This window comes from Atractosteus spatula, chromosome 7 (genome assembly GCF_055471065.1).
Source record: "Atractosteus spatula isolate fAtrSpa1 chromosome 7, fAtrSpa1.hap1, whole genome shotgun sequence".
Classification (NCBI taxonomy): Eukaryota; Metazoa; Chordata; class Actinopteri; order Semionotiformes; family Lepisosteidae; genus Atractosteus; species Atractosteus spatula.
The window spans coordinates 39,224,380-39,251,548 of NC_142712.1; the positions used below are offsets into that span (position 1 = coordinate 39,224,380).

Below are 27,169 nucleotides of genomic sequence, written 5' to 3' on the forward strand. Positions count from 1 at the left end.
AATGACGAGGAACAATATCAGTGTTTCACATTGTCTGCCTCGCTGAATCCTATGATTTTGTACTACATTGAAATGCTTCTTTTGTTACTTTTTCATTTGGTTAGAGAAGCTAGGCATTTGGAAACGTATAAGGGGAAAAATAGAGACTCTTGGAAGGCACGTATGAATAGAATAATTCAGAAATAATAAGCAAAATTCTTGAAGGCATGAGAATTTTTTTAAATTTCAGCAATTAAATAGTTGTGAAACTGACTTTGGTTCTGGCAGCCTATGAAGGTTACTGGCTAAACTAGCCTGTGCTGTAGAATTATAAGCAGCATCTTTGCTTTTGTTGTTTGTTCTTATAAATAAAATAAGTATATACAATAAACTCTTGGTTTTAAGGACTAATAGGGGGAAAAGGTGTCTGTTTAATCATGAATAAAGTTTTTCTGCTACACACAACACTAAGACGAGAAAAATATCTACATACAGTATATGCTCTCTGGATCTTTTTTTTTAACAATTGCAATCAACACAGTCAATGAAAATTGATTCTGTACCCTTTTTTACCATAAATTAACGTACTCTTTATTTCATGTGTTGGAAATATACTGTATAAAATTCACTAAAACACAAAACAAAACACCCATCGTAAGCAACTGACCCACCATCAATACTTCTGAATTTTAAACTTGTGTAGAATTATACTTTGTTTTATTGTATGTGCATTTTAGTGTATTTAAAAAAAATTGTTTATAAAAAATTTACTACAGCACGCAAAACACAAATAACATCCATCATGAGCAATTCACCTATCCCTATACCACCTGCTCTACCCATAGAGGGCACCATTGATATACATGCCTATTTAAAGGTGTGCTGTTCAAAAGGAGTTGTTTATTATTTTAGATATTTTTACTACTTAGATATATTTAAATACTTAGATTTATTACATAATAGTTTTTTTCAAAATGCATAAAGCATTGTATCATGTTATGTTCAGTCTTATTCTTTTATTCAAACAATGTCAAACCACAATGCAATCATTGTTCAGTGAATGTACTTTAACTGTGTTACAGATTAATGTATTTTACCACTCACTTATACTTCTATCTCTTCTTTTTTTGTCCCATTTATAGGAATAAACCAAGATTTTTGTTCAGACTATCTACCAGTCTGATTGTACAGACAGAATTTCTTTTAGCACATTTTGTCCTTTAAAGCAAAGTTCATTAAACAGTAATGTACAGTGTCATTATATCAATATTATTCAGCTTCCAAGAAATAAATTGTAAACTATCGACTGTCATATATAAAAAAAACTGTAGTAAAGTGTTTACTAGATGAGTAAATAATCACCTTCTTTGAAACGACTACTTTGTTATCTATCATATAAAATAAAAGTCGACGTTTTCTCGTTTGGTTTCCTGTACTAACGTCTAAAAATATGGAAGTTTTGCTGGTGGTCTATAGATGTCGCTGTTTCTGCCATGAAGAAATCTACTTGGGGATCTATTTTGCCACAGGAAGTTAATGTTTTTGATCCCGGAAGAAATAATATAATTTCGATATAACATCCAGGTTAACCGGAAGTATAAATCAGTTGAAGAAATCTGGTCTTTTTTTTAGAGACTGGTTCGTATACGGCTGTCCAATTAGAGAAGAGCATATAGTATTTACAGTCTGACAAGCGTAATATTGGGAGGTAAGTTAAGCTTCAGATATGATGAAGTACATAAGCAAAAATATTACAAACTTAATCAGATCATCTGGAACCCCAGTATTCTATGCTTTAACCCAGCACCTCAATTTAGCTGAAGAGATATAATTAAATATGGCGTCTCAGTGGTTATGCTGATTTACAGCACTGGGCAAATAGTCCGTTTTTAATCTGTATTATACTTGTATATTATGTATTTATGGAGGATTTGGTTTTTATTGTAATTGGTTAAAATATATTTTATTTTTCAGGGATTCAATAGAAGTGGATCGAGTGAAACGGGGCGGGCGTTGCTCTCAGGTCCGCCATTTTGTTCCGAGAAATTTCTTCCTGCGCTTCACTGGTGGAGGTTTGCGGTACTGCAGTAGGAGTGGTGAAAGGTGGTCTGGAGAGGAAAGGACAGGAGGGGAAGGGTTGCTTAATAGTGAATTCAGTATGTCCCAAAAGAAAGCCATTTATTCTCCCAAAAGTTAACGCAGTTAATGGTACAGACATCCCTGGTGTTATTTTGTGATATAATTCCAAGACGGTAAACACTGATCTTAACTACTCAGTTCACCCTTCTAGCTGTGTGAGAAACGGAAAACAGCGCTTCTACTGACAAAAGGTTCACTCTCCCTTAACTTCAACGTAAATCCTACATGATCATGAATAATAACTTTGTGAGGTTTTCAGTACCGCTTAAACCTAGCGATAATCTACCGGCATCTTCAAACCAAAGGTAAGACGTGTTTATTTGATCGATATTTTAAATGTATTCGAATCATAATGTTCCTTAGCACTGTTTCAGATGAGCAAACGAATATTATTTCGAATATTAATTAGCAAGAATACTTGGAACTGCGGGAAATAATGTCCAGATCGTGTGTGGAAACTGAAGAATAAAAATATGTGATCAGTGTGTATGTGACTGTCATCGCAATTATGGTGTGAAACGTACTTCTACAAATATCTAGAGCAACCGCAAAGGTTTTATCGGTAGAGAATTTTCATGTAATTGAAACAAAATACTAAACATAACACTTAATTTCAATCACATATTCAAGAGTTACTAAATACCGTTCGTGTATAGACAATTTATCTCCACATTTTTCTGTGTAAAATGTTTTTTAAAGGCACTACAGTAACATGTTTGCTTTCGTATTCGATGTTCAAGGACCTACTATTCTCAAAATGATCGTGTTTAGCTGTACGGCCCTGGACACTGATGATAAGGATGGATAGATCGCAATTTTTTTCTGCTCATTTAAATTCCGTTTTTTAAATTCCGTGTTAGTATGACATAAATAAATGATTTATTTTAAAATGCGCTTGAATAAGCCTAAGAGTCACAATTATTTACTTTTTCTTATTTTAAGTAAAGCATAACTTTAAGATCAAACTCGAGGGTTTTATTTATGAGTGGATTGTATATCAAGTTACATATAAAAAACAGTGCAACCGAGTTTCTACTGGCTTTATGTAGCTCTTGTGTTTACACTGCAAAACCTTGACTGTACAGTGTTGTACATTGATTTTGCAAAGTAGGATTTTAGAAAATTACCGTTAAGCCTTTTTTCATAGGGTTTCCTAAAACGCCTTTCATGTGTTACTGATATTTGTCCTGAAAATGAAAAAAGTCAGAGGGCATTACCATTTTTCAGAGCTGTGAAAGACTTTTGCAACATGTGAGAACTGCAGCAGTGATGCAGAGCTTGGGTTTTAAAACTCTGTGAATCATGCCATCTTTGACCTAAGCAGAATGTTTTTGGCCATACTTTCTGTTGACTTATTCTTTTATACTGCAGTATAGTTTTAACAGTTTTGTATATAACACTAGCAGTGAAGACAAATCAGAACTGTTTGGCAAAAATGACTATCAGACACTATATTTTTCTATTATGTTGCCAGGTTGTGTACTTTTACACTAATTACAGCTGAAATTAGGTGCAAATGCTAGATGATAAATGCTTCATCTGGAGCATATTGTCCAATCCATATTGGACACCTATGTAAAAGAAATACAAACTGGCCAATTTTTCTATTTTATTTAAATTTTTATAGTCAGGGTGTGCCCTGCTGTCTGTACAATTGAAATCTTAAAAGTCTTTAAATAAATTAAAATATCAGTAAGATCGGACTGATTTTTAAGCAGGCCATCATTTAAGTCAAGTTTTGGCTTTTAATACAGTGTAGTCCTAAATAGTTTATTTATGAAGACGTATGCCATGTAATTTTCTACATTTTTAAATTAATTTTTATTGTTATTTTTTTATTGTAGTTCATCATTTTGATGGCATTTGCATTGGATTAATATCCACAGTTTCTGAATTATATTAAAAGTAGCAAATGAATAAAATTCTCTAGAAGTGGCACAAATTGGAGTACATTGTTTTGTGGTACATACAAAGTGTGCTCACTATAATACAATCTAATATTTGGTTTTATGTCTTTGTATCGCACAAATGACTATAATGAAATGGGGGGGAGGGTTCATATTTCCATAATTTGTAAATAGTTCTCTGCTATTAATATACATTTATTTTAATGTATTGTATGATTGACTTTTGCAAGAGAAGTTTAGCTTGTGTACATGGGCTTTCTTGTGGTTTCATCTATTGATATTTATCTTTTTTTATTTCAGTGTGTCACATGGATATTATCAAGTAATGCCTACAATATGTACCAATGGGCAAAATATTTTAAAACTGATTCCAGTTCAGAAAGTTGGTGGGCAGTTTCTTCAGATGCAAGCAAAAATTAATTTGTCAAGCACTTATAAAAACAGTGATGCTGAAGCACTTGTGACTACCAACCAACCAGCCATCCGCTTCACCCCTGCTACAGTTTCCCCTGGACCAATTGCTATTTTACAACAGACTAGCCCTGGCAAATTCATTCTGAAAAGACAGTCAGATGGGAATGTTTTAGTAAATCCAATTCACGGAATGGGACAAGTTCAGGAGAAAGTTACTTTTGCCACAACATGTTCTCCAGTTCATATTCAGGTTCCAGTAACACCACACAAGCCACAGCAAACCTCTGCTCCAGTGGAAGTGCTTGCTCTAAATTCTACTAAAACACCTTCTGTTTTAAATCTGAAACAGCTTCCTGTCACTGTAAAATCACCAGTACTCCCTAATGGCCATTGTCTCCAAATCCCTGCTAATGCAGAAGTTAAATCATTTCCAGCCTCTGCTCTTCCCCAGGCAATCAAAAAGAAAATATTACCTCCAACTATTAACTGTAGTGTAGAGGCTTCCGATCCTAGCAAAAATGCTCAGACAGTAATTTATGTGTCACCAGTCAATACTATTAAAACTATGAGTCCAGTCCAGACTATCCCAGTGTCCTCCGCTACAGAAGCACTTACACATTTATTGAAAGTTGCTAAGCACTCGGTTGGTAGTGATCCTGTAACAACCACAGCTAAATCTGCTCTGCCGAAAAGTAGTCAAAATACGGCTTCTCCAATCAAATGGGTTGTTCAGGAAAATCCAGATGCCCCTGCACCATGTCTTGTTCCTGTAACCAACAAAGACATAACTACTGATATTTTGAAAACACTGACACGGATTGAGAAGCAAGGAAAGGATGAACAGAACGTAGCATCAAAATCAACTGTTTCCCAGGATATCCAGCCCAAAGTCACTGCAGGAAAAGATAATGCCTTAGTCATGTGCAATGGAAAACTGTATTTTGTAGCTAAGAAAACATCTGAGTTCAGTAATATCTCCTCTCAATCACAGAAAGTGAGTGAAAACATTGGTAAGGATTCTTCTGTAGCAAGCCATCAAAATCCACCCTCATCGCAGAACCTACCTGCTGCTTCAAGTAGGTTGCGAACATCAGATTTGCATTGCCAACATATGGAGCCAATTTTGATTAATGATGGTCCAGATGATATTGTTGACTTATGCAATGAAGGATCTCAGGATGAACCTACACGTCGGAAGAATGTAGAAAGTAACAAGGTGCAGTCCCCTGTGAACCAATCTTCTAGAAATGATGATGACGATGACTCAAATGTGATATTTGTGTCCTACATACCACCAAAAACAACTGTGGAATCAAATAAGGACAGAGACAGTGTTCCTAGAACTTCACCAAGTGCCTGCAGTAGACCTGAGAAGGTATTTGTATTCTAGTGTCCCATTTGTCTTAGAAAAAATTGTGTACTTTTACACAGTGTGCACCTTAAAGTTTTTTTGTGCTAGTTAATTCTTTGAAAGCTAAAATAATTTATGTTCAGTTCTCATATTGCATATTACTAATGAGGGGGCTTTCAAATCCAGTCATTAGTTCCGTGTTGTTACAGTCCCATAACACTTTGAGATGATCTGGCAGATTAGAGATCCCACAGCTGACACCAAATGCCAGACTTAATTGGTTTATTGCCACATATTTCAACAAGTTAGCTCGGCAACTATATCTAAAAAGTTCTGTGGGATGTACTCTTATCGTAGTTTTTAAAATGGCATAAATTCACTAAAGTGATCAGTTGTAATTTGTTTTGTGGGGATGTATTAACTGCATCTCCCTTCAAAATTTTTACATCATAGAAGCTGATTTTAAAATGGGGTTTGTGAATTGACGTGTTTTATTATTGATACTTGTATTGTAAGTGCAAAAGACCATGTTAGCTCCCTTGGTTTTCTTACAGTCTTTTTTTGTTGTTTTTACAGAGCACTGTGGATTCAGGTCACCAGCAAAGCATAGGCAATTTCTCAGGAAAACGTAAATGTGAAAGTGATAGCCAACTGAGAAAGCAGTTTGGGATCACATCAGAAATTAAAATCTGTTTGCAAAGAGCTCCTTTGCATGACTCTAAGTTAGTTCGAGATAAGAGTCAACGAAGTCCTTCCACTAGTAAGTGCACATTGGAGGGTATCCGGAAGTTAATCCAGGGATCAAGGATGGAGATGAAAACAAAGAAACATGTAGAGGTAAAGACCAAAAACTTTTTGAAGACTGAAGAGTAAATTCAAGGGGCTAATCATTTTAGTTTTACTTTTGTATAATAAATGTACATGGAGGTTTTGAAGTTATTGATCTGTTCAGGCTGCTGCATGGAGCAGGTTTTTCACAAAACAGTAACATCTATAGAATTCAATTGCTCCTTGAGAGAATATGCCATAGAATACAATTGTTTGTATAGGCTTAGTGGTATTTATCATAACCGGTTAGAAAATGTACCTCGGTAAATTATCGTTAAAATTTAAATTCCATATTCAACCTGTAAGGTAGAAATAAAAGATGATTACAAAAATGTACACCAAAATTGATTGATGCAATTTATATCATCCAAAACCCCCGTGCTTAGGGGATTTTCTGGTCAGTCAATGAATCTTGAACCAGTGATATCTAGACTATATGACTGAAAATGCACAGCAAATAAGGATTTTATAGATTAAGCCGCTAAGGGATCATATCTGTTTTCTGATGATATACGTTTATCACAAAATCGTTGTCATTGTAGTATGTTTGAATAAGCACTGATAATAAATTCCAAGTATTTTACAGGTTGCAGTGGTACCTGACCTTGATGCAACCCCAAAAAGGGAGCTTGAAAGCAGCCCTTGTGAGACCAAGAAAAGGAAACTGGAATTACCTGAAAATATTTCAGGAACTGCCTCTACTTCAGGAGCAAAAGCAATAGCTGCTTCAGAAGAAAACTTTGCATCATCAACGAGCACATCTTCTGGTGTACAAAGGCTGGAAGAGAAAGAGGTTCAATTCAGCAAAGAATCAAACACTTTGAGATCAAGTGAGAGATCAGTACTAAATGTAACTAGCTCAGATTCTGAAGTGATATCCAGAGGCATGGCATGTGCAGTAACAAAATGTGACACCTTTTCTCCAGTGAAGGCGATATTGCCTGCAATGGCAAATTCTGTGATGGACGAAATCAAAGAGACTGAAGAGCTTGGTCCAGCCTCGAGCAACAGTGTTACAGAGGTCGCTGGGGTCCAGAATGCAGTGAAGTGTAATAAGCCTCAGGAGTCATACACTAACAGTAGTGTAAGAAAGGAAATTCATGCACCGAGTAAGACAGACCCTGTCATGGAAAAAGGAATGCCTAATCTATCATTGTCAAGTGCTATTAGAACGGAGTCGAATCGCATTGAGGCCCTGGTCAACATCAGTTTAGAAGCAGCAGCAGCAAAGAAAAATGTAGCTAAATCATGTGAAAGTTCAGACTGTTCTGAACCGATGGAAACTTGCAGCTTGTCGACCTCTTTTGAAACAACAGTTGAACACTGCACAAGTGATGACCTCTATACCGTAACGCCCATGGACGCAGAGGAAATTGTACGAGATGAGAAAATCAAAAGGCTAAGAGAACTTTTAAAACAGAAGGAAGCCGCTCTGGAAGTGCTGAGGAAGGACATCATAAAACAGCCATAAATGAGATCAATGTGGATCCTTTTTTACATAATTTCTCAGAACAGTTTCTCTTTATATTAAATGAAAATACGTTTTTTAACTTATTTTTTTGGTGGACGTTCTTTTAAGACTTGTTTCTCTTCATATATTGTGAAAGATGTTATTTATTCATTTTACCAGAAGATAAATATGATTTATTTGTTATAGTACTTATTAGAAAATATGTACTTTAAAAGCAAGTTATTCGTTAAATGGTCACTAAAGCTCCATCAGCTTCCTTTACTCTCAGTATGGTAAAAGTTGTTACCATATATTTTTTATTCTTATTTTAACATGACCGTATTGATTTTCAATTGTCTGGATCTTTGTGCATGTAAAAACTCTTTGAGAATGGTAATTTTTCCAAGGATATTTTTTTTTAACTGGCAAATTCAAGTGGTCATATATGCAGGCTGTTTGCAGAAATACCGAACAGAGACTCAGCAGGTGGAATGCAAGGAATCCAATGAGCAGAGGATTAAAAATGTTTTTTCTCTACCCTTGTGCAGAAGATTGGAAAACTGTGAAATGTGTTCCGTTCGATATTTGTCACATCTTTAGTTTTTTCCAGAGATCTTGTACGAATCTGCATTAACACAATATAACTTGGCAGTTATATTGCCTCAATCCAGTGTGTTTTATAGATAACTCCAAATTAACAACAAAGATACCACCTTCCAGTCTGATCTGATCTTCTCTGATGTCAGAAGCCAGACACTGCAGTGTAAGGAGTGGAATGGGAGACCCTAAGGAAAAGCAGATTGCTTATTTAGGTGGTGCTGATTGGCCACTAGGTGGCACACTTACATCTGGATCAGAATTTCTAAACCAATGGTACCATGTTAATGGTCACTAGGGACATTGTGATATATGAGGTGCTAGTCCTTTGAATGAGATGTTAAATCATGACATCCTTTGCAGGACTTTGAACCCCCCAGTGTAATAATTGACTCGATTCTTAAATTGTTCTATTAACCAAGGTGCTTAAGATGAACTGTGTTGCTTATTATTTGGCCAGTAAAGATTCCAGGACACTATTTGTAGTTAACTAGAAGGGGTTAACTGTAGTGTCATGGTCAGATATGATCTTTGGCTTGCACAATGTGGCTCACTTAAGGTTGCTTCATAGTTGAAGGTAGCAATATCTCACTTCTCTATGCATTTCTCTGGGTGGTGGGAAAGCAGGCACTTCAGTGGTGGATAAATTGGGACCCCTTAATGTAAAATGGTTTGAGATCCTTTGGGATAAAAAAACACAAATAATTTAATAAATTTTTGAATAACACTTCCATGTTGTTTTTTTAAATGTTATTTGTAAAATTATACATTACGTTTTGCATAGGCAATTTTTGCTGTTTTATTTTAACTCATTGGAGACATGCAGTTTCTTCAGTTAGATGGTCTTACTGCTGCAACCAGTATCCAGCAGAAAGAGAACATCACACAGCTCCACACAGGAGAATTAGGCACAATTCTTATGGAAAATGTTGAATGTTCACTGGCACTTGCAAAGTGCCAAGACTGACTTTTTTGCGGAAAACTGAAGGTACCTTAGCCAAACATAAATACACACAACCCAGATTCCAAGTTCTGTGATGCTGCTTGTACTGCTTGCAATGTCTAAACTGAGCAGCTGAACCTTGCATTTTGAGCAAGTATCTTTACAAGACAGGGTAAAGTAAAAGAAAAATTGTAAAAACATAAACTTGTACTGTTGACCAATTCCAGTTAGTTTACAGCGCAATTGCCTACAATTGGGTTGGGTGACAATTCAAAATCGTCAAGGAAAAATGTACTTTCTGAATTCAATATTCATTTTGTTCTTTGGAATCTACAACTCCACTTTTGTGATTAAACAGAAGATCTTTGTAGGCTGAGACATCACTTTGTCAATTGCAAGTATGCAATCAAGTCTGTATCATGGGTATAACTTGTAGAGGTAAAGACCATGGTGGAATTTCTTTTGTGGGTGCAAGTTTTTTACTATCTGCTTGTGTTTAACAAGAGGTAGAAGGATAGTGCAATATTTTTCTCTTAGGTACTGCTAGAGGGTGCTATTTTACCAAAAAGAAATTCATCACGTCACTACATCATATTCAGTAATAAACCTGTATATAGAGTGAAGATGTGTTACATATACCAATACGCCTTGAACTTTCATCCTATAAGAAAGTGTTTCTTATCCTACATCCTCTTTGTAGTAAGTATAAATAAGTATTGGAGTGTTATTTAAAAATAGGGCATTGTGAGTATACACAGGATGTGTCGGTATCGGGGCGGAGCTGTCACTAGAGAGTGACATGCTGCCCTGGCAACTACAGCTGTGAGTGTGAGTGGTGTAAGACCACACTGAACACTTGCCCGAGAGAGAAGCAGGATTCGGTCCCGAATTGACTGCAGATGTGAGAGGATGTGGGTGATGTCTCTAATATGCGGACGTTCTGTAGTGAGAGAGTCAGGCTGGAGCAGCACAGCATGTCTGCCTTATGAGATCGAGATACAGGACAGTGCACAGGCAGGTACAGGTTCAGGCACAGAGAAGGTGCACCAGCACCTGCAATGTGAAAAAGCAGAGCTGTCTGGGACAGGGTTCGAGGTGCACCAGCAGCTGCGAGTACACAACCTGGCATGTTAGAGTGAAATGTCAGTGAGGGGACAGTGTGTTGAGTCTCAGCATGAGAATCAGTTGTCAGAAGAGACTTGGAATGTAGTTCAAGACTCTGGGCCTGGAAATCCACAAGTGAAGGACAGAGTTCTCAGTGTATGTATGCCACATGGCCGAGCTACCCCGATAATGGGGCCGATGTCAGCACCACTCTCAGCACTTAGGCAAAGGGGGCATGTCTGGAGTGTCCATACCAAGTCCATCCCAAGAGGTGACACCTACCTCCAGGGTATCACGGTATATAAAGGCAGAACTTTCCAAAGGCAAATAAGGGCTCTGAGGTATATTATAGCAATGGTCCATCTAAATCCCGATTTGTACACAAAACTAAACATCCAAAACATATGTATTATGAAAAATAAAAGATAACCCAGAATATGACTCAACAATTAAATCAAGAGTTCCCAACTTGGAAGAGGAGTTAAATTGACCAAATTAAGGCATATCTGGACTGATTTATTCCTTCTCCACACACCCTCAGATGTTGTTGATTTAAAGAGACATACTGTAGTTAACCTGCTGGATCTGGACCCAGAGTTAGGAACTTTTGGTATGAACTTTTAAGGAAATACTGTTGAGTCATTAGCAGAGAAGCAATGCTATGGCAGATTAAACATTAATTTGGCTTTCAAATTTGGGTTAACATCTCTGCCACTGCAGATCTTTGTTGTATCATCTTTGACATCCGTCATTTACACTACCTGCTTTCCATCTCTTTTTGTGCTGCAAGACTGGGTATGAACAAGCAACAGACTGGTGAAAAAATCAACTTCATAAGCTAAAATTGAACCATGAAATAAGCACAACCCAGAATGTCCAAAGAATTCTGCATTTTGATTATTCAAGGACTGTACTAGATGTGGTGTACCAGAGTCCCTGTTCATCACAGTCATGTGCATCAGCTACACAATTTTTTATGAGGCACTTCAGCTGACCTGTGACTAGATTTGTGTTCTAGACTATTGCTTTTTCAATACTTAGACCCATGCCACCTCCATGACTGAAATCCAGTCTCTGTTGGCCACCTGAATAGGCATCATAGGGTGTTAGGGGAAGTTTCAGTCCTCGTATAAGTATAACCATAAACCGTTTTCTCTTTTCAAGAATCTTCTCTGGGATTATTGTGAACCTTGCTAGGAACTTTTTTGTGTACTTGCACTGAGACAGGGTTTTTCTTTCCACAGGCTGCCTTCCCCCCGTGCCTGGGAATTTTCCCTGGCTATCTCCTATAACCAAGCCATTTATTACAGGCACATTCTCCTTTCTTCTGGCCAGTAACAGGGCTTCGAATCCCCAGAACCCAAACTCAACATTTGCAAAACCATAACCTTCCCTTTCCCATTGAGATAAAACTCTACCCTAGTCTCTTCTGTCCCTTAAGTCTTATTTTACCAGTAATATAATCTTCACCTATATCTTCTAACTTGCTCAGATAATCGTGTTTGGTCAGTGACACCCCTCTATCCTGGAATCCCTGACAGTAGCAGTTGGTTTGGCTGTTGCACCTACAGAGGACCAGTTTCTTCAGCCTTCTGGAACATACTAACTAACTCCCCACCATAGAATATTTTTTAAATAAAACATATAATTATTTACAAGTCAAAGTGTGTGTTTTACGTGACAATAGTTTGGGCCTGTGAAGGAGTGAAAAACAGTCCACCCCTCCAATACTCTGATGCATTTGCAATTGTATTTGCATTTGTACAGTCTTCAGTTTGGGAATCCTGAATGCCCCCTGATGTGTCCATTTTCATCCTGTTTTGCCTCTGAAACTGAATGTCTCATCGTTCACAGGACCCAATTTCACCAGGACGGCTTATTGTCCTTTCTCCCTAGCCTTTGTATAAGATCATTGGTCCTTTTTCCATTTTCTTTAGCAGTAGCAAATCCCCACTTGCAAACATCCCTTTTCATCCTTTCCCTTAGGTCTGCAAGGATTATCCCCCCTTCAACTCCTTGATTTCTCCATCCATGTTGTTAAGTATGGAGGTATTCTTTCCACTCCAAAGTCCCTTTTTTGTAATGAACATCAGTACCCAAAGCAGATACTGTGTCCTTTTGTCCCCTACTGTCAGTGCCATTCCCATCATTATACTGTGCTAAGTCAGCACTGTCTACTCTTTGAGAAGCTGGTTTATGATATCCAGTCTCCCACTCTGCACTCTGCTATGGCATAAGGTCCTGTGTTTCCTCAGCTCAGCACAGGCTCTGAGGGAAGTGCGGGTTTCTGGTTAGTGATTGCCTGTAGAGGATCTTTCTCACTGCAAGTCTTTTGTGAATTTCCATCAGTTGAGGTACTTTCGTTTATTGTCCACTTCCTTTGGTTGTGTTCTTTACCAGATTTCTCTGGGAATGCTTTATCTCCCTGAGACCAAATCCTCTCTCGTATCTTTATAAAGAGATTTATGGTTGTTCCACAACTCTGCTTTTCTGCTGGCCTGATGTTTCTGGCACCACTTGTCAGCTTGAGTCTCTGGTTACAGTCATTTCTCAGTCTGTGGTCCAGTGTTTGACTGTTGAATCAAATGTCTCATCAGTATGGAGAACCACAGCCTGTTAAAGTATGGGAACATATGCATGAATGGGCTTTGTAATGCCTGGCATAGGTTACAGAATAAGATGCAGTCCAGATTCAGGGGGAAGTTGGGTATATCTCTCCCTCTGTTTTCTAATGCTTGGCACGTCTACTTCCTTGTGATACACTCTTACCTTCCCAAACGAAAATGACAACCATTCCCTGTAACACTCATCTGAGTCTAGGTTATATAAAGTATACCACTGCCAGGTATACCAATGCTAGTAGGATGTCTGCTTTTAACACCATCATTTTTCCTGTGATGGATAATGACCATGTATTCTGGAGACCCAGCTTAGATTTCACCTTGGCTATTGTCCCCATCCAGTTTGGTGATTTGTTGTCTTGCCTCTAAATCAAAATCCCCAGAATCTCAAGGAGCTCTGTCACGTGCCTCTGACCTTCTGAGTCTGTGTTCTTGTCTCTCCTAACCATGGAGTATGCCTTAAGAGATAGCTATCCATGCCTCCTCCCATCAGCTTTCCTTCAAACAACCAATCCCTTGTAGGCTCCAGGAAATTACTGTTACTCCAAAACAAACATTGTAGTATTTCCTTGGAGAGCAAACTGTGGTTCCCTGCATATGATTTCCCTACTAAAAACCATAAACTCACATAACCTGAGACTCCTTTGATGAAGAGATTAACCTAACCAAGAAAGAGACTGTTCTATCTGCTCTGTTAGAGGCGGTACACCTCAGATGATACATTTATATAACACTTCTACCAAGGGATACGTTTTCATTTAAAACTGAAGTCTACATAGTTAATGCATACAGGAGATCCCCACCTGAAGATCTCAAAAGCAACTGATTTCAAAACATGATCACATAGAAAGAAGATAAGTTCACATCCAAATTGTTGGCTGTCACCAGTGTTTCCAAGTTTATTGTTGCGTTGCTATTTGAGGAGTAATGCCATGAGCTCCTTCTGCTGGGCCGAGGTGAGTCCTTCACTGGATGCAATGTAAAGGAGTGATGCTTGACTGTTCATCCAGCTTCAATATTTCAAAGAAATTAGGATGACTTCCAACAGAATCTACAATATTATTAACTGGTACATTTTTTATGTGATCAGATATATGTAAGATGACATGATGATGACAACTGGCAACTTCACACTTCATACTTCTTTCACAGTTTTTGATGTGACTGATGTACCATTGCTGACCAGTCCCTGGACCAAGAGCACTCATACCTGTACTGTCCTTCCACAGTGGTTGCAAACTCTCTTCATTGGCAAGGATCGGCAAGTGGACTTGGTTTGCTCTGATTTGGTTTGGGGAGTTGCTGTATGATGTTTCTCGACTTGTTCATTCGTGGTGAAAAGCTGAAGGATCTGTCTTACCGACTATGGAGCAGTGTGTGAGCAGGCAGTCTACTTCTGTTGATGACACTAAGGATACCGAAAGTGGTATGCATCTCCACAGTGTTGGTGGAGTTGTGTTCACATCTGTGTTCTGCCTGTGAGCTGGCCCAACTTCCATCTTCAGGATCCTTGCCACCTGTTGCGTGGTAATTGCTATACCTCTACCACTTTATTCATGAATTTGTAAACTGCACTCTGGGTACAGCACCTCTTTAAGAAAATATTGATAGACTAACTTTTGGGAGGTCTGTCTGGCCAAAGTGTTGTGTCAGCTGTTCCGTTACATGGAAATAGTAATCTCTGACGTGCTCCCAGAGTGAACATGAGTAGTGGAGCTGGTCGTCTGACCACTTATATAGCCAATTCATTCTTTCTGCACCAGTCCAGGAGTGTCTGTCCTCTTGAATGGGATGAAAACAGAGTCGGGTCCTCTTTGTCATTGAAAATGAGCAACTTCCCATTTACGCAACATGTATCTTCGGAATGGTTTACAGATCAAGTTGTAGACTGTAGCTGTAGGAGTTACTCTGCAGTATTCTGTTTTTTCTTAACTCACAAAGAATGGGCAGATGGGATCATGTTGGAGTGAGTTTCTTTGGCATATCGACAGTCGAGGATAATGAGCAGTGGAGTTCTTCCTGCTCAGGTTGCAGTGTCACACACACCAGGCTCTGTGACAGGGTTGTCTGTTCCAGTTTTGCATGCTGGGGTCTGAGCTGTGGGACCACTGGCACATGTTTGCAGCACCAGAGTGAAATATTGCTCTGGCTTCATAGGTACAGCCTTGGGTGTAACACCATACATGGATAGGGTCAGAGCAGTCAGAGTACTCAGATACCAGCACAGAATGAAGCATTATCTCTCCATGCAAAGGAACCAACTTGTATGTATGACAATGACATGTCACAAACAGCCTTATGTGCCTTCTAACTGGCCTGTATTTACACAGTACAATACACAATACAAACACCATAAGATGGAAGTAGCATTCCCTACAGTATTAAGTCACAAAGCAATCTTTGAAGCCAATTTCTACCACATCAAACAAAGGAAACTAAAACAACTAATCTTTGCATTTTGTTAGTGAGACGCACTATCTTCTTCTGCTTTTACTGCCAATAGGGTAAATAACGAATGGCAAATCACATTTTAGCTTCATAGTTTTATTTATATGGAATACCTTTGGTGAACATATTATGTGGAATTTTCTGTTAACAAATATAATTACAGCACAACATGGGCTGACAGCTTTAGGGATTGTTCAATGCCTAACCATACAAATTCCAGTCAGATCCCCATAATCAGAGCAACCTACACATTAAGTGAGACATACTTGGTTGTCTAGAGCAATGGTTCCCAGCCCAAGTCCTGAGTGACCCCTGTGTCTGCTGGTGTTTAATCCAACTGGGCCCTTAATCACTAGTGCGAAGTGATGGAATTGAAGTGCTTGTCTGTGCTTTTTTTTCTGCACTCGCATCTTGCTTCCAAAATACCCTAAGAAAAATTATGTCCAGCAACATCTGCTTACAGATCTTCATGCAAATCGTTATTCCTATTAACAATTTTCTGCCTTACTTCTGACTTAAACACTTTTCATAAGAGGTTAATTTAGTTTGCATAGACACCCTCGGCCTAAATATGAGGACCACTGTTATCACTTCTCTATTGGCTGCTCCAGTGCAGAACTTGCTATGACATGAATCCTTAACCTGGTGACATTTCTCTGCTTTGGTCACCCAGACAGCAGAGGCAGGTTTTGTGCAGGATCTGCTGAAGTGGCTGCAGGAAAGTGGCTGGGTGGCGCTTATGACCAAAATACTGTAATGCAGAGACCTGGAGTGGTAGCACTGCCCATCAGTGGGCTGTTTTTCTTATACGCCTGTATAGTATAGCAATACGTTGTTGACCTTGGCATAGTGAAAATAGATTTTTTAATAGTGTTTTTATTCAATTAAAACGTGATCTCCAACTGCCCAAAGCAGAGATTAAGAATATATTACTCGATAGGCTTTAATTTGTCACATGTGTTGAATGGACACACAGTATACATCAAAAAACATTCACAGTATTATTGGCATTAGTCAATACACGTTGGTTTCTGAGGGGTAAAATTGCTAAATCAAACTACCAAAAATATAAATCCATTTTAAACACTTTATCCAATCATAAGGAATCATAAGGTACTGTTGTTAAAAATTTGCTACTTACCCTCTCCTTTATACTATGCATTTCACCCCCTCTCCCCCCCCTTCCCTCAATGACCAGATATTCCTTAACTGGCACCGAAATGGGGTTGTGACTAGTCAGGATCTGTTTGAAAATAGCATTTTTATGTAATTTCAACAACTAAGAAATGTAATCTATCCCAATTTCACTTTTTCAATATTTACAACTAAGGCATGTTATACAGTATGTGCCCAGTTTACCCAGTACCCACTCTGCATTCATTATTTCTTTCATTACGTTGTCTATCCTTGTCCTTAGTTAGAACTTTGTGGGAACAAGACCTGGACACAGTTAGTCAAAAGGGCCAGTGGGTGCTCCATTTTAGGACATGTTCACTCTTCCTCCATCTAAGCCAGGCAAGGTCTCATACAGTTTAAAATGATACCCACTTACATACTGTTTGTCTAGACTAAAGTGGGCATAACATGACAGATGTGGGCAAGCTCCTGCCACTCGCATACATTTGTTTTGGTCTTGTCCTAAGTTAATTCAATTCTGGTCCTCCATTTTTTAAACTTCCTCTCAAATTATCCATTTTGAAATTGAACCCACTTCTTTTATTGCTGTTTTTGGTGTACCAACCTCACCCTCTCAAAACTACAATTTGACAGCTTGGATTTTGCAATTATGCTCTTTTTTGCGTTCTCTGTCTCTTTCTCCTTTGTTTGACTTCTTTTTGTAAGGGAAGATGTGGGAAGAGATTTGGAAATGCTGTACTTTTTCTTTTCATAAATTATTCTCAGTTTAACATACTATAATATGTGATTTCTGCATCATGTATTTTTTGGTTTAAGAAACAATAAACATACTTGTAAAACATTACTACTTGTTTCAGTCATGGAAAGGAAACTGTAAGATAAGATTACTGTATTGACCATATACAATTTCTCGTATTAGGAATTTGTCCTTTCGCATGCCCCAACTTGCTCATACATCAGGACATAAGGCAGGACCTCTCCCAGGACTGGAAACCAGTCCATCACAGAGCACTCATGTGCAAGCACACGGGATGAAATAAAACAACACCTAAGCTACTGTAGTCTGAGTATCTTTGTTAGGTGTGAAGAACGAGAAGCATTGAGAGGAATCCCACCTGAACAGGGCATGCATACTCCACATGGAGTGAGCATCAGGCCAGACGTGAACCCCAGACCCAAGAATTGTAGGGAAACAAGGCAACAACTCTAACCCCACACCACTAAAATGTGTTAGCACTTCTTTGTTGTATTTCCATGATTGTATAATTGCTTTTAATTAACTGCCTATTTTGTTATTTACATATCATATCATATTATATTATACATATTTTATATACACGTATGTACATTTTAAACAGAACAATGTGGACATCAAAAATTTTTTCTAGCCTTTCCATCCAGCTTATAAACAATCTTAAACATACTCACAAAACCAATATTCAGCGCTTTTTGTTTTAAGAAATTTCTTTTAATCAAGCGAGGCCCCTTTAAACGTATTCTGTGCTGATCTTCGAAAATTAAAACCTCACAATTTCTTGATTAGGATAAAACTATAGAGTTTGTATATCAATCACGTACTGTATTTTATTTTACTTAAATATTGTCTGCGTTTTCCTGTATAGACGTTTTATTAATATTTACCGGGCGAAACATTCTAACATTGATACAATCTGAGAGAAAGAAGGTCATTAACTGAGAGAATGAGACATCTTCCACCTACTAATACAGTATATTGTTCTTTATGTCTATGATCCAAAGATTTTTCAAACATCTGTTTGAAAATTACCCCCGCAGAGACCAATCAAAATGCAGCTATTTGACACGTGTTCTTCCTGGGTCAAAGTTTACTTTAGCTTCAACCAATGAGGTTACGGCATACTCGCCATTGCTGATTTCCTATTATTTCTGATTACAAGATTAACAAAGCCTCTTCAGTGAGTATAATTACTATAGTTTTTTTTAAAAAAAAGGTTAACCGGTATTAATCTGAAGCGTAAGCGAAGAAGTTAACTTAGGCTAGTTTGTTTGAAAAAACACAAAGTTTCAAAACGGGTGGTTCGGACCAAACTCATTTATATACAGTAGCCCTTCAATTGACTGTTTTAAAATAATCTTTCAGATTTTATCAAGTAGCGACTTAAAAAAACCTTTACGACAGAAAACAAAATCGTGTTATTTTAATATTAGTTATTTTAATAAATTGTTTTAAATTACACAATAGTAAAATATTTTTCTTGGGTTGTAATCAAGCTATAACACAGCGGTGCCACGCTGTTTCTTCAGTAATCGTCTTTTTACGTTACGGTTACAAGTAATATTTGCTTCACATTTTGTTCTACAGCAACAAGCTTTTTGAAGTTGAAGCGATGCTTGTGTATCTCCATCCTCCATATTTTTCTTCGTTTTCTTCCGTACGACAGGTGGCGCAGTCGGACTGTTATAAAGCTACATTATTTTTGTTGGAAGTAGGAAACGGTCATGTTTTGGTCAGAAGCAGAGTCTCGTAAAGTATTTTAGGTGATGCTATTCTTTGAAACTCGGAATAAATAACTGTATAGTAATGCATTTATATGTGCCGCTGATATTTATGTTTTTTTTTTCAGTTTAAAAGTCAGATGGGGATGTAATCCAGAGTGTAATCAATTTAAAACATTTAATTTTAAATAATTTATTTATGCGTGTGCGCGCTAACACTGAAAAAAGATGTTTGTTAGCAATACAAATTAACAATTGACCCCTATACTTTAGATCAGAAAGCACTGCTTAACTGGCAAATGCATCTTGTAATGGCGACGTTTTTTTAAAATAAAATATTTTTTTATTTCTGTAGCGGAGCCAAGAGGTAACCTCCAGTTTGCCTTGAATGAACGGGTGAGCGGAAGAGAAAGGTGAGAGCATTGTATAGTCTAAGTTAGAACGGTTGAATTGGGTAGATGAGCCTGGGTGATCTTCTGGATCACTACAGTTGATCAGTGTGCAGGAGCAGTCAGGGGTCTGGTGAGTGGTTTAGGGTTCATATCCTGGGTGCTGGACTGTTTTATTCAGTGATGTGTACAGAGACACTGGAAGTATCTCTGAAGAGAATCTCCCTTAATACAACACCTTTGGTGTGAATTGTCTATGGTTACCAGATTGAAGGTAACCTTATTGCTCAGCAATGCATCAGTCAAGTCCCTGCACTGAAAGCTTTGCACTTTCTGCAGACCAGTCCAGAAGCATCATTGTTTCACGGACTCAATCCAACAGGTATCTTTGTCTTAAATCATTTGCAGCTTGAGTCCAGTAGTTCAGGTGGGTAGCTGCGTCAGCATGTGTAGGCTCCAAAAGAACAAGTAAAGGTTTATTCCATGCTGAAGAGACTTTTCTTCTGTTTTCAGCATGGAATAAACCGTTACTTCGTAATTTGATCCAGTTGTGCAACAAAAACAGAACTTTGCTGCTGAAGTGCAAAGCACACCGTGGGTCTAAATAAGTATAATTAATGGATCTTGTTACATTACTGCCCATGTTATGGAATTTATTTGTACCTGAGCCCAATAATTAGGCAGAGAAGCAGCTATTTCATTCATTAGGATCCCACATGTCATGTGGGTCTGTAGACTCTACAGCCTCACAGGACCAGCGCTGAGCCTCACTGGTTTGTCTAAATCCAGTTTACCTGTTTACTTTTTCTCAGGTAAATCACTTTCCTATTTATGTATAGGATGATCATTAAGCAAGGCATAGCTTTGCTTAATTTACTCAACAGTTTACTCAACAGTGTTGAGTAAATGATTTCACTCAAAATGGCATTACTTCTCTTGAAACACCCTATAAGCCAAAAAAACAATCTTATTGACTTGTTTTTTTCTATATTTTTTTCAGCTTTAGAAAAATGTGAGCACTGCTCAGTAAAAAGATAATTCCTCTTGGATTTGGGGGGAGGAGGGACCCCCGACTCGTAATCTGACCACACCCCTTGAGATTTTTCATTTGCATTAAAGGAGAGTCTGTCCCACCCATCCAAGCACCCCCACCCTCCACGGAAAAGGATTGGCTGTGAATTTAACACCTGCAGCCTGGCATCTGGGATAGTTGATTAGAAAACCAGTTAAGATGTGTTCCAGCCCTGCAGACGTTCCCAAGCACGGTGGCAGTGGATGTCCTTCCAGTGATGTAATAGATGTAGGGGACAGGAGGCTCTTCATTGACAGAATGCAGATCCAGATCTCGGTAGAAGCAGAGGTGAAAACCATTCCTCTTAAAGCCCTGCCTCCTTCCTTCATTAAGAGGATGGGTCTGTCCTTCAGAAGTGTCCAGGACCAGATGGGAGATCCAGACCCGATAGTGCTGTGCATTTCTCCAGTTCGCGCCATGGAAGCAGAGGAATTTGGCAAACAGTCTCAAGCTGTCGACAAGAACGCAGCTGCCTGTGGACTTGAGGGTGACTGTAAGCGGAGCACGTGCCTGCTTCCAGTTAAAACCTCCAATCTGATGGCTTTTAAAGTCTTGAAGAACCTCTATGACAACCAGAGCTCTGACGCCATTGACCCGCTTAAGGAGATTCTGAAATCGTGCGGCGCTGCCTGTGTCCCCCAGGGCAAAACGTTCCGGTTCAAGCAGGATGCGCTGATCATCCACAACAGAAAGGTGTACCTGTTCATTAACAAGGCAAAGGGGGTGCAGGAGAAACTGCAACTCAGGAACCCTTCGCAGGCAGGGCCCACGCCAAGCTGTGCTCCAGAATCCACCCATCCTATTACTGCCCAGAAGAGTCTCTCTGTTTCCCCCACTAGTGGGACACAGCCTGGTCCAGTGTGCACCACCCCTCAAAGTTGCTCTGGATCACCGAAGCAGGTGATCTTGAGCTACATGTCTTCCTTTCTGTATTCATGTGTTTTGAATTCTGTAGTCATTTTAGTTAAGTAGGCTGGCGAGTCAGTCCCATAATCTCATTCAGATGCTACTCAGGGCTGCTTTGAAAAAGGCACTTCTTAATCTTGCAGTGGTTTACCTGCAGTCCAAACATGTCACAGTCTGCTTCTTTTTTAAGTTTGTCACTGCTTTGTGCATTTTACAAAAGTACATCTGTTAAAAAAGTTTCAATTGCAGATTGACACTAAAAATCAAGTACTGTCTTGACAAACATTTCAGTGTCGAAGTATACTCTGCAATTTTTCCTACCTGCAGCTTTAAACCCAGCATACAGAGTAATCAAATAAGTGTTTGCAACCACTCTCACCTTAAAGTGAGTGAATAAGATATTGAAGAAAATTTGTGTTTGAAATCCCATGATTTTAAAATCAAGTGACAGACTTTTACATTTTATGTTTGGTGAGACAACTGACACGCTGTAAGTTTCTGTTTGTGTAATCTGTGTAAATCTTTAATGCTGTTTGTCACTGCTGAAGCTCTAAAATGATATTGATTATATGGGACTGTCGTGTTGCAGGGCTTGTCCAGTGTAAAAGAGCACACCAAGCCCTTTGACATCAGGGTTTTGAAGAAGAGGTTTGGAGTTTCCCAGGAACTGCAGGTTACAGTCGCCAGGCTTCCTAATAAGAACTTGCGGGGCCCAATAAAAGAACAGAGCACCTCCTCTGACACAGGAAAGGGTGGTGTGCAACAATGTGAGCTACTGGAGCCGTGCCATGTAGAGGTAGGTGTGATAGCTTTGTGTTTAAACCCCTCTCACCCCCAGCCCCAAATTTCAGATCACTAAGTATCCAAGCCATCTGACATTCTGTAGCTGTGTGAGCCCTGGAAAACTTTATGGCAGATTTATCTTCAGTAGGAGTAGTTTATTTCTTAGTGTCATTACAGATTATCTGTGACCTGGCGAATCTAAGAGGTTTCAAAACAGGGTATGTCACACGGTCATTACTCCATATCTTCACAGTTTCTTTAATCATCTTAGCACCAACAGTGCCTACATCAGGACCTCACTAGACTAGGACGTGTTTTTTATTTTAAATCTCACTGGTTGTAATCACTTGATAACCTGAGGGATCCTGGTGCTGATTCTCCTGGCATCCCACTCAGATTGGCCGGGGTGAGAGGGCTGGACATTCCACTCCAAAAGAGTGCTTTTCCAGGCTCACCCCCCTGGGAGCCTGACCTCCTTCATCCGAGAAAGAATCAGAAGGCTTCTCCTTTTTTTACATCAGGTTGTGTTGTGTTATAGTCAGCATAAGATAAATTAAGACAGAGAGGGTGAATATGTTAAATAAACTTGGTCTTGGTTGCTCGGGAATATTTGGACAGTTTCTTATGGAGAATTAAGCTGTTACTTTCTAGACTATAATTACTGTATTTCGAAGGTGAGTGGATTTCCACTTCTGGCAGTTTATTGTATTCTAGCAGTTTTAATTAAAAAAATCTTGTTTATATATCCCAGTGATCCCACTCTGAACCAGTTGTTTAATTGTGCTTTTGAGCTGGCTTTGTGCACAAATCTAATACTGTTAATTGTAATAGAGCTCTTTCCTAGTTAATAATTTGTCAGTAGCACAACAGAGCAAAATTCAGGTATGATGATAAGTATTTTGCAGTAAAAATGCAGGGCTGAACACTGCACTGGGCCAAAGACATAAAATATGCTGTCTCCTGTTTCCCATTAGTGCTTATTAAGATCAGAGTATCTGTTATTAGTTAACAGTGGAGCATATAACCATGTTGGGGAAATGGAACTGGTTATCACTGAGCATGAAATTCAGACAACGGTAATATACACAGTTGCACCTAATTGTGTTGTTGAACAGCTAAACTTGCTTTGAACTGAAAACATGTCATTAAAGAAAGACAAAACAAAAAACTGGTCTGTACACCCCTAGTACATGCTGTAGTGTGGATGGCTATTTTGTGTGTTGAAAAATCCTGATTTATGTCAAGTTTACTGTATAAGCACGCCTGTTATTAAATGCCAGTGCCCTGTAAGAATTTACGATCAGGAGAAATGTCTTGCTTGAAAGTCTGTTGTCTTGATATTAAAAGGGGAAGAGTTTAAGCAAAGCCTCAGATTCCGTTCTCTTTACCAGAGCCAGAGCCCGGATGCTGAAGAACCTACTGCAACCGAGGAGCTGGAGGCTGACGAAGTGGAGCCGAGCGCAGTGGAGGCTGCTGTGCAACAGGCCAGCAGTGAGGATTTGGACGATGAGCCTCCTGCCAAAAAATCCAAACTGGACTCGGACGGCCAGGAGACCTGCTTCCCTGACCCTGAGCCCCAGGAGGTGGGGGCCCTTTTGGCTGAGCAGGCAGGGGGAGACGGGACGCAGGAAAGCGAAGTGGGGCTGGACTTCTCCTTGTCCGACCTGGGATTCACCACGGTGTTTGATTTTGACCAGTCCGTGCGGGATGAGAAAATCAGTCGCATCAAAGCCCTGCTGAAAGAGAAGGAGGCCGCGCTGAACAGACTGAAGAAGCCAGATTCTTTGCCATGATCTGACCTGTGTGCAGCCTAGGAGACTTTTCTTATGTGTATGTAATCGCAGAGAAACTATTGAGATCCTAACTTATTTTTGTCTTTTTAATCTCTGCGTGAATTTAACATACAGTTCAGAATCCTTTGTTAACCTAAGGACTGAATACAAAATGGACAACTTTGAAAAACATATAGGTTTAGGACAGAAGGCTAGCTGACGAAGCTATAGTTTGTTCTGATATTAAGAAGCAATGTTTTTTTTTCTTTCTAAGTTTTATTTTCTCTTCAAAGAATGTACAGTAAATGAACATAGTTAAACAGCACAGCTCAGACAGTATCTGCATCGTTGGGGTTTTTTAACCATATTGTCAACAGCATTCTTTTGTAAATACTTAAAAACTGGGGTTTAAGACGTGGCATATTTGTCTGCGGCTGCAAGCCCAGATCGGATGCTGTATTCACTGAGCTTTAAGTCTGTTTTCAGTTCTTTATTTTGGTGTTAAAACAGTCAGTTTTGTTTAAAATCAAAATTTCAGTGGAAAAAAATTGTTCCAAACTTTTTTCTCACTTTTGAAATTAAAAAGAACCACTTCTTCACAGGCAGTTAATAAAATTAAACAACTATTTCATGAAAACTATTTTTCCTCAGATACACATTTTTGAAGCATTATGTGATGTGAATGTGAACAGATGTAAAAACCCTTGTTCTAAAAAAAAAAATTGTATCTAACTTGGTTCTTAAATGCCCTAAGTCAACTCATTTTTGATCTAATTGGACCAATTTAAGATTGAGATCAACTTCAGAAGCAGCAGCCCTTCAAGGACCAGGACTAGACACCCCTGTAATTTGTCATCATAGAGAAATTCCTATAATTTATACTGTTTCTGGTTTGGTTTTTTTCATCGATCACTTCAGTATCAGTAAGCTGTTTACCATGGTGAAGGTCACGACAAAGCCAGAGCCCATCCCAGAAGATTAGTGCTCAAGGCAGGCCTCAGAGTACACAACTGCTTTCCCCTGGATGTGTGCCAGTCCATCGCAAGGCCACGGAGAAAGACAATAGCAAATGAAACCTAGGAAACAGGAGCACCTGGTGAAAACCCACATTCCTGCTAATTGAGGCACCTATCTGGCACTTATGTGTGGTGTTGTTCACTAAAGAAGTTTGCGAAATCTCCTTAAACACTGGACATTTGTGTCCTATTTCCAGACCTGTTCAATTGTTAACTGTGTTTCCCCCTGTGCTCAGTCTTGTTCCTTGAACATATACCAAAGTATATGCAATGACCACTTTAATCTCTCCGTCTGTGTTCTCAAAGACGGTTATCCGAACTCATACGTCGGAAAGACTACAGAAACCAAAATTATCCTGCAGCTAGGATCACACCTTCCCCCTTCTCTTAACGACCGACTACTTTTCTTCTAAATTTTCTGCATTCATTGGAGGTTTCATTTCACACCTCTCTACTCCTATTCTGACTTCACACCTCTTGATTGGCCTCTCTTTCTGTCCCCTGCTCCCGCCTCTCGCTCCTCCTCCCTCCCAGCCTTTGTTCTCCCGCTACATTACCTTTGCCTACTGCCCTGTCTTTCTCACACCTGAAGAAGGCTCCACGGCCGAAACGTTGTGATTTCTTTCTTTTTTTCAGCGTGGAATAAACCTATTGTTCCTTTGCAGCCTACGCATGCTGACGCAGCTACCCACCTGAACTGCCAAAGTATGTCCATATGCCTTGACATTTCTAGCTGGAACAGAACTAGAGTTTCTCAGTTTTTAACTGTGGTGTAACTGGTGGCTTTGAAAAGAGCTTCAGTGAGAGCAAGGACTGTTGTTCCAAAATTCTGTAGCTACACACTAGCCAGACGTGCTCAGGACTCCGAAGCTGTATCTTTGCCATTGCCTGCTGCTTCTGCAATATCTGACGGGCTCCTGTGAGAGTGGATTTTTACAGTGCCCTTTTGTTATGTGCGTGGTTTGGTCGCTATAATAATGTTATCATTAAACTAGGTGGTGATGTTCCATTAATCCGTTCTCAGGTCAAACACATTACCTTGAAAGTCTTGCCAGAAATTTTAGAATGTATTTTTTGTGAGGAATATCATGTATTCTCTGTGGCTTGTTCAAAGAACTCTTTCACTAATTAGGCAAAAATGGACTTTTCCTAAATTCACCTTGTCTATCCCCTAGACTCCTAGAAGTCAAAACCGATGATCAGTAAGCTGTATTGGTTAGTAAGTATCTGGTTTCATGTCTGTTTGTTTTATTCTGAAAAGGCCCTGCAGTGTAAACTACACAACATTAATTCTCCTGCAGCAATCAGCAAAAAAAAAAAATGAAATGACCTCCTCTTTATTTTCTCATGAAATGAGCTAAACCAGGGGTTCCCAGTCATGGTCCCGAGGACCCACACATTTTCTGGCTTTTATTCCTGCCAAAACATTTAACTGTATCCTTATTGAAACTGCCAGCATGCTTGATTGGAAGGCACTTTTGTACTTGAGTTAGTTTTAAACACTGCAGTTTAAAGGTCCTATGTTTAGGAACTGAAAAATCAAAATAAATTCAAAACGCCTCTAATATTAGGTCAGTTTGAGGTTAAATTATGTAACGGGGAGCTCAGCTGGAAGAAAAACCAGGTGTAATTTCGGCTCCAGGGCTGGGAATCCCTGTGTTAGACAAACCTTTTTCAAATGGTAATGAGACATTTTTGTGTTGGTCACTCAATGGGCAATAACAGAAGATTGGTTATTGGTAAGTTTCAAGAAGTTGTTAAATGTGTTGTCTTTTAGATGCAGAGGAGTCAGCAGCTTGAAGCATTGTATTCCAGTCTTCTCTAATATCGTGGTAATG

The 27,169-nt window shown here is 39.0% G+C and overlaps 2 protein-coding genes across 3 annotated transcripts; both read left to right on the plus strand.

Annotated features, from left to right (window-relative positions):
• Positions 1 to 1,605: 1,605 nt before the first annotated feature.
• lrif1 (ligand dependent nuclear receptor interacting factor 1) lies at positions 1,606 to 9,392 on the plus strand. The gene is made up of 5 exons (XM_088921108.1): positions 1,606 to 1,687; positions 1,954 to 2,423; positions 4,326 to 5,814; positions 6,367 to 6,627; positions 7,205 to 9,392. The coding sequence occupies exons 2-5, from the start codon at positions 2,344 to 2,346 to the stop codon at positions 8,087 to 8,089; spliced, it is 2,715 nt and encodes a 904-aa protein (XP_088777234.1). The 5' UTR covers positions 1,606 to 1,687; positions 1,954 to 2,343; the 3' UTR covers positions 8,090 to 9,392.
• A 9,372-nt stretch (positions 9,393 to 18,764) lies between these two features.
• LOC148830937 (uncharacterized) lies at positions 18,765 to 26,034 on the plus strand. Of its 2 annotated transcripts, XM_088921371.1 has the most exons (6): positions 18,783 to 18,852; positions 19,749 to 19,806; positions 20,783 to 21,754; positions 22,350 to 22,556; positions 23,935 to 24,373; positions 25,997 to 26,034. In XM_088921371.1, exons 3-5 carry the CDS (start codon positions 21,014 to 21,016, stop codon positions 24,334 to 24,336), a joined length of 1,350 nt encoding a protein of 449 aa, XP_088777497.1. In that variant the 5' UTR covers positions 18,783 to 18,852; positions 19,749 to 19,806; positions 20,783 to 21,013; the 3' UTR covers positions 24,337 to 24,373; positions 25,997 to 26,034. The 2 variants fall into 2 exon arrangements, with proteins under 2 accessions (XP_088777496.1, XP_088777497.1); XM_088921370.1 differs by lacking the exon at positions 25,997 to 26,034 and having other exon boundaries at positions 18,765 to 18,852; positions 23,935 to 24,952.
• Positions 26,035 to 27,169: the final 1,135 nt, after the last annotated feature.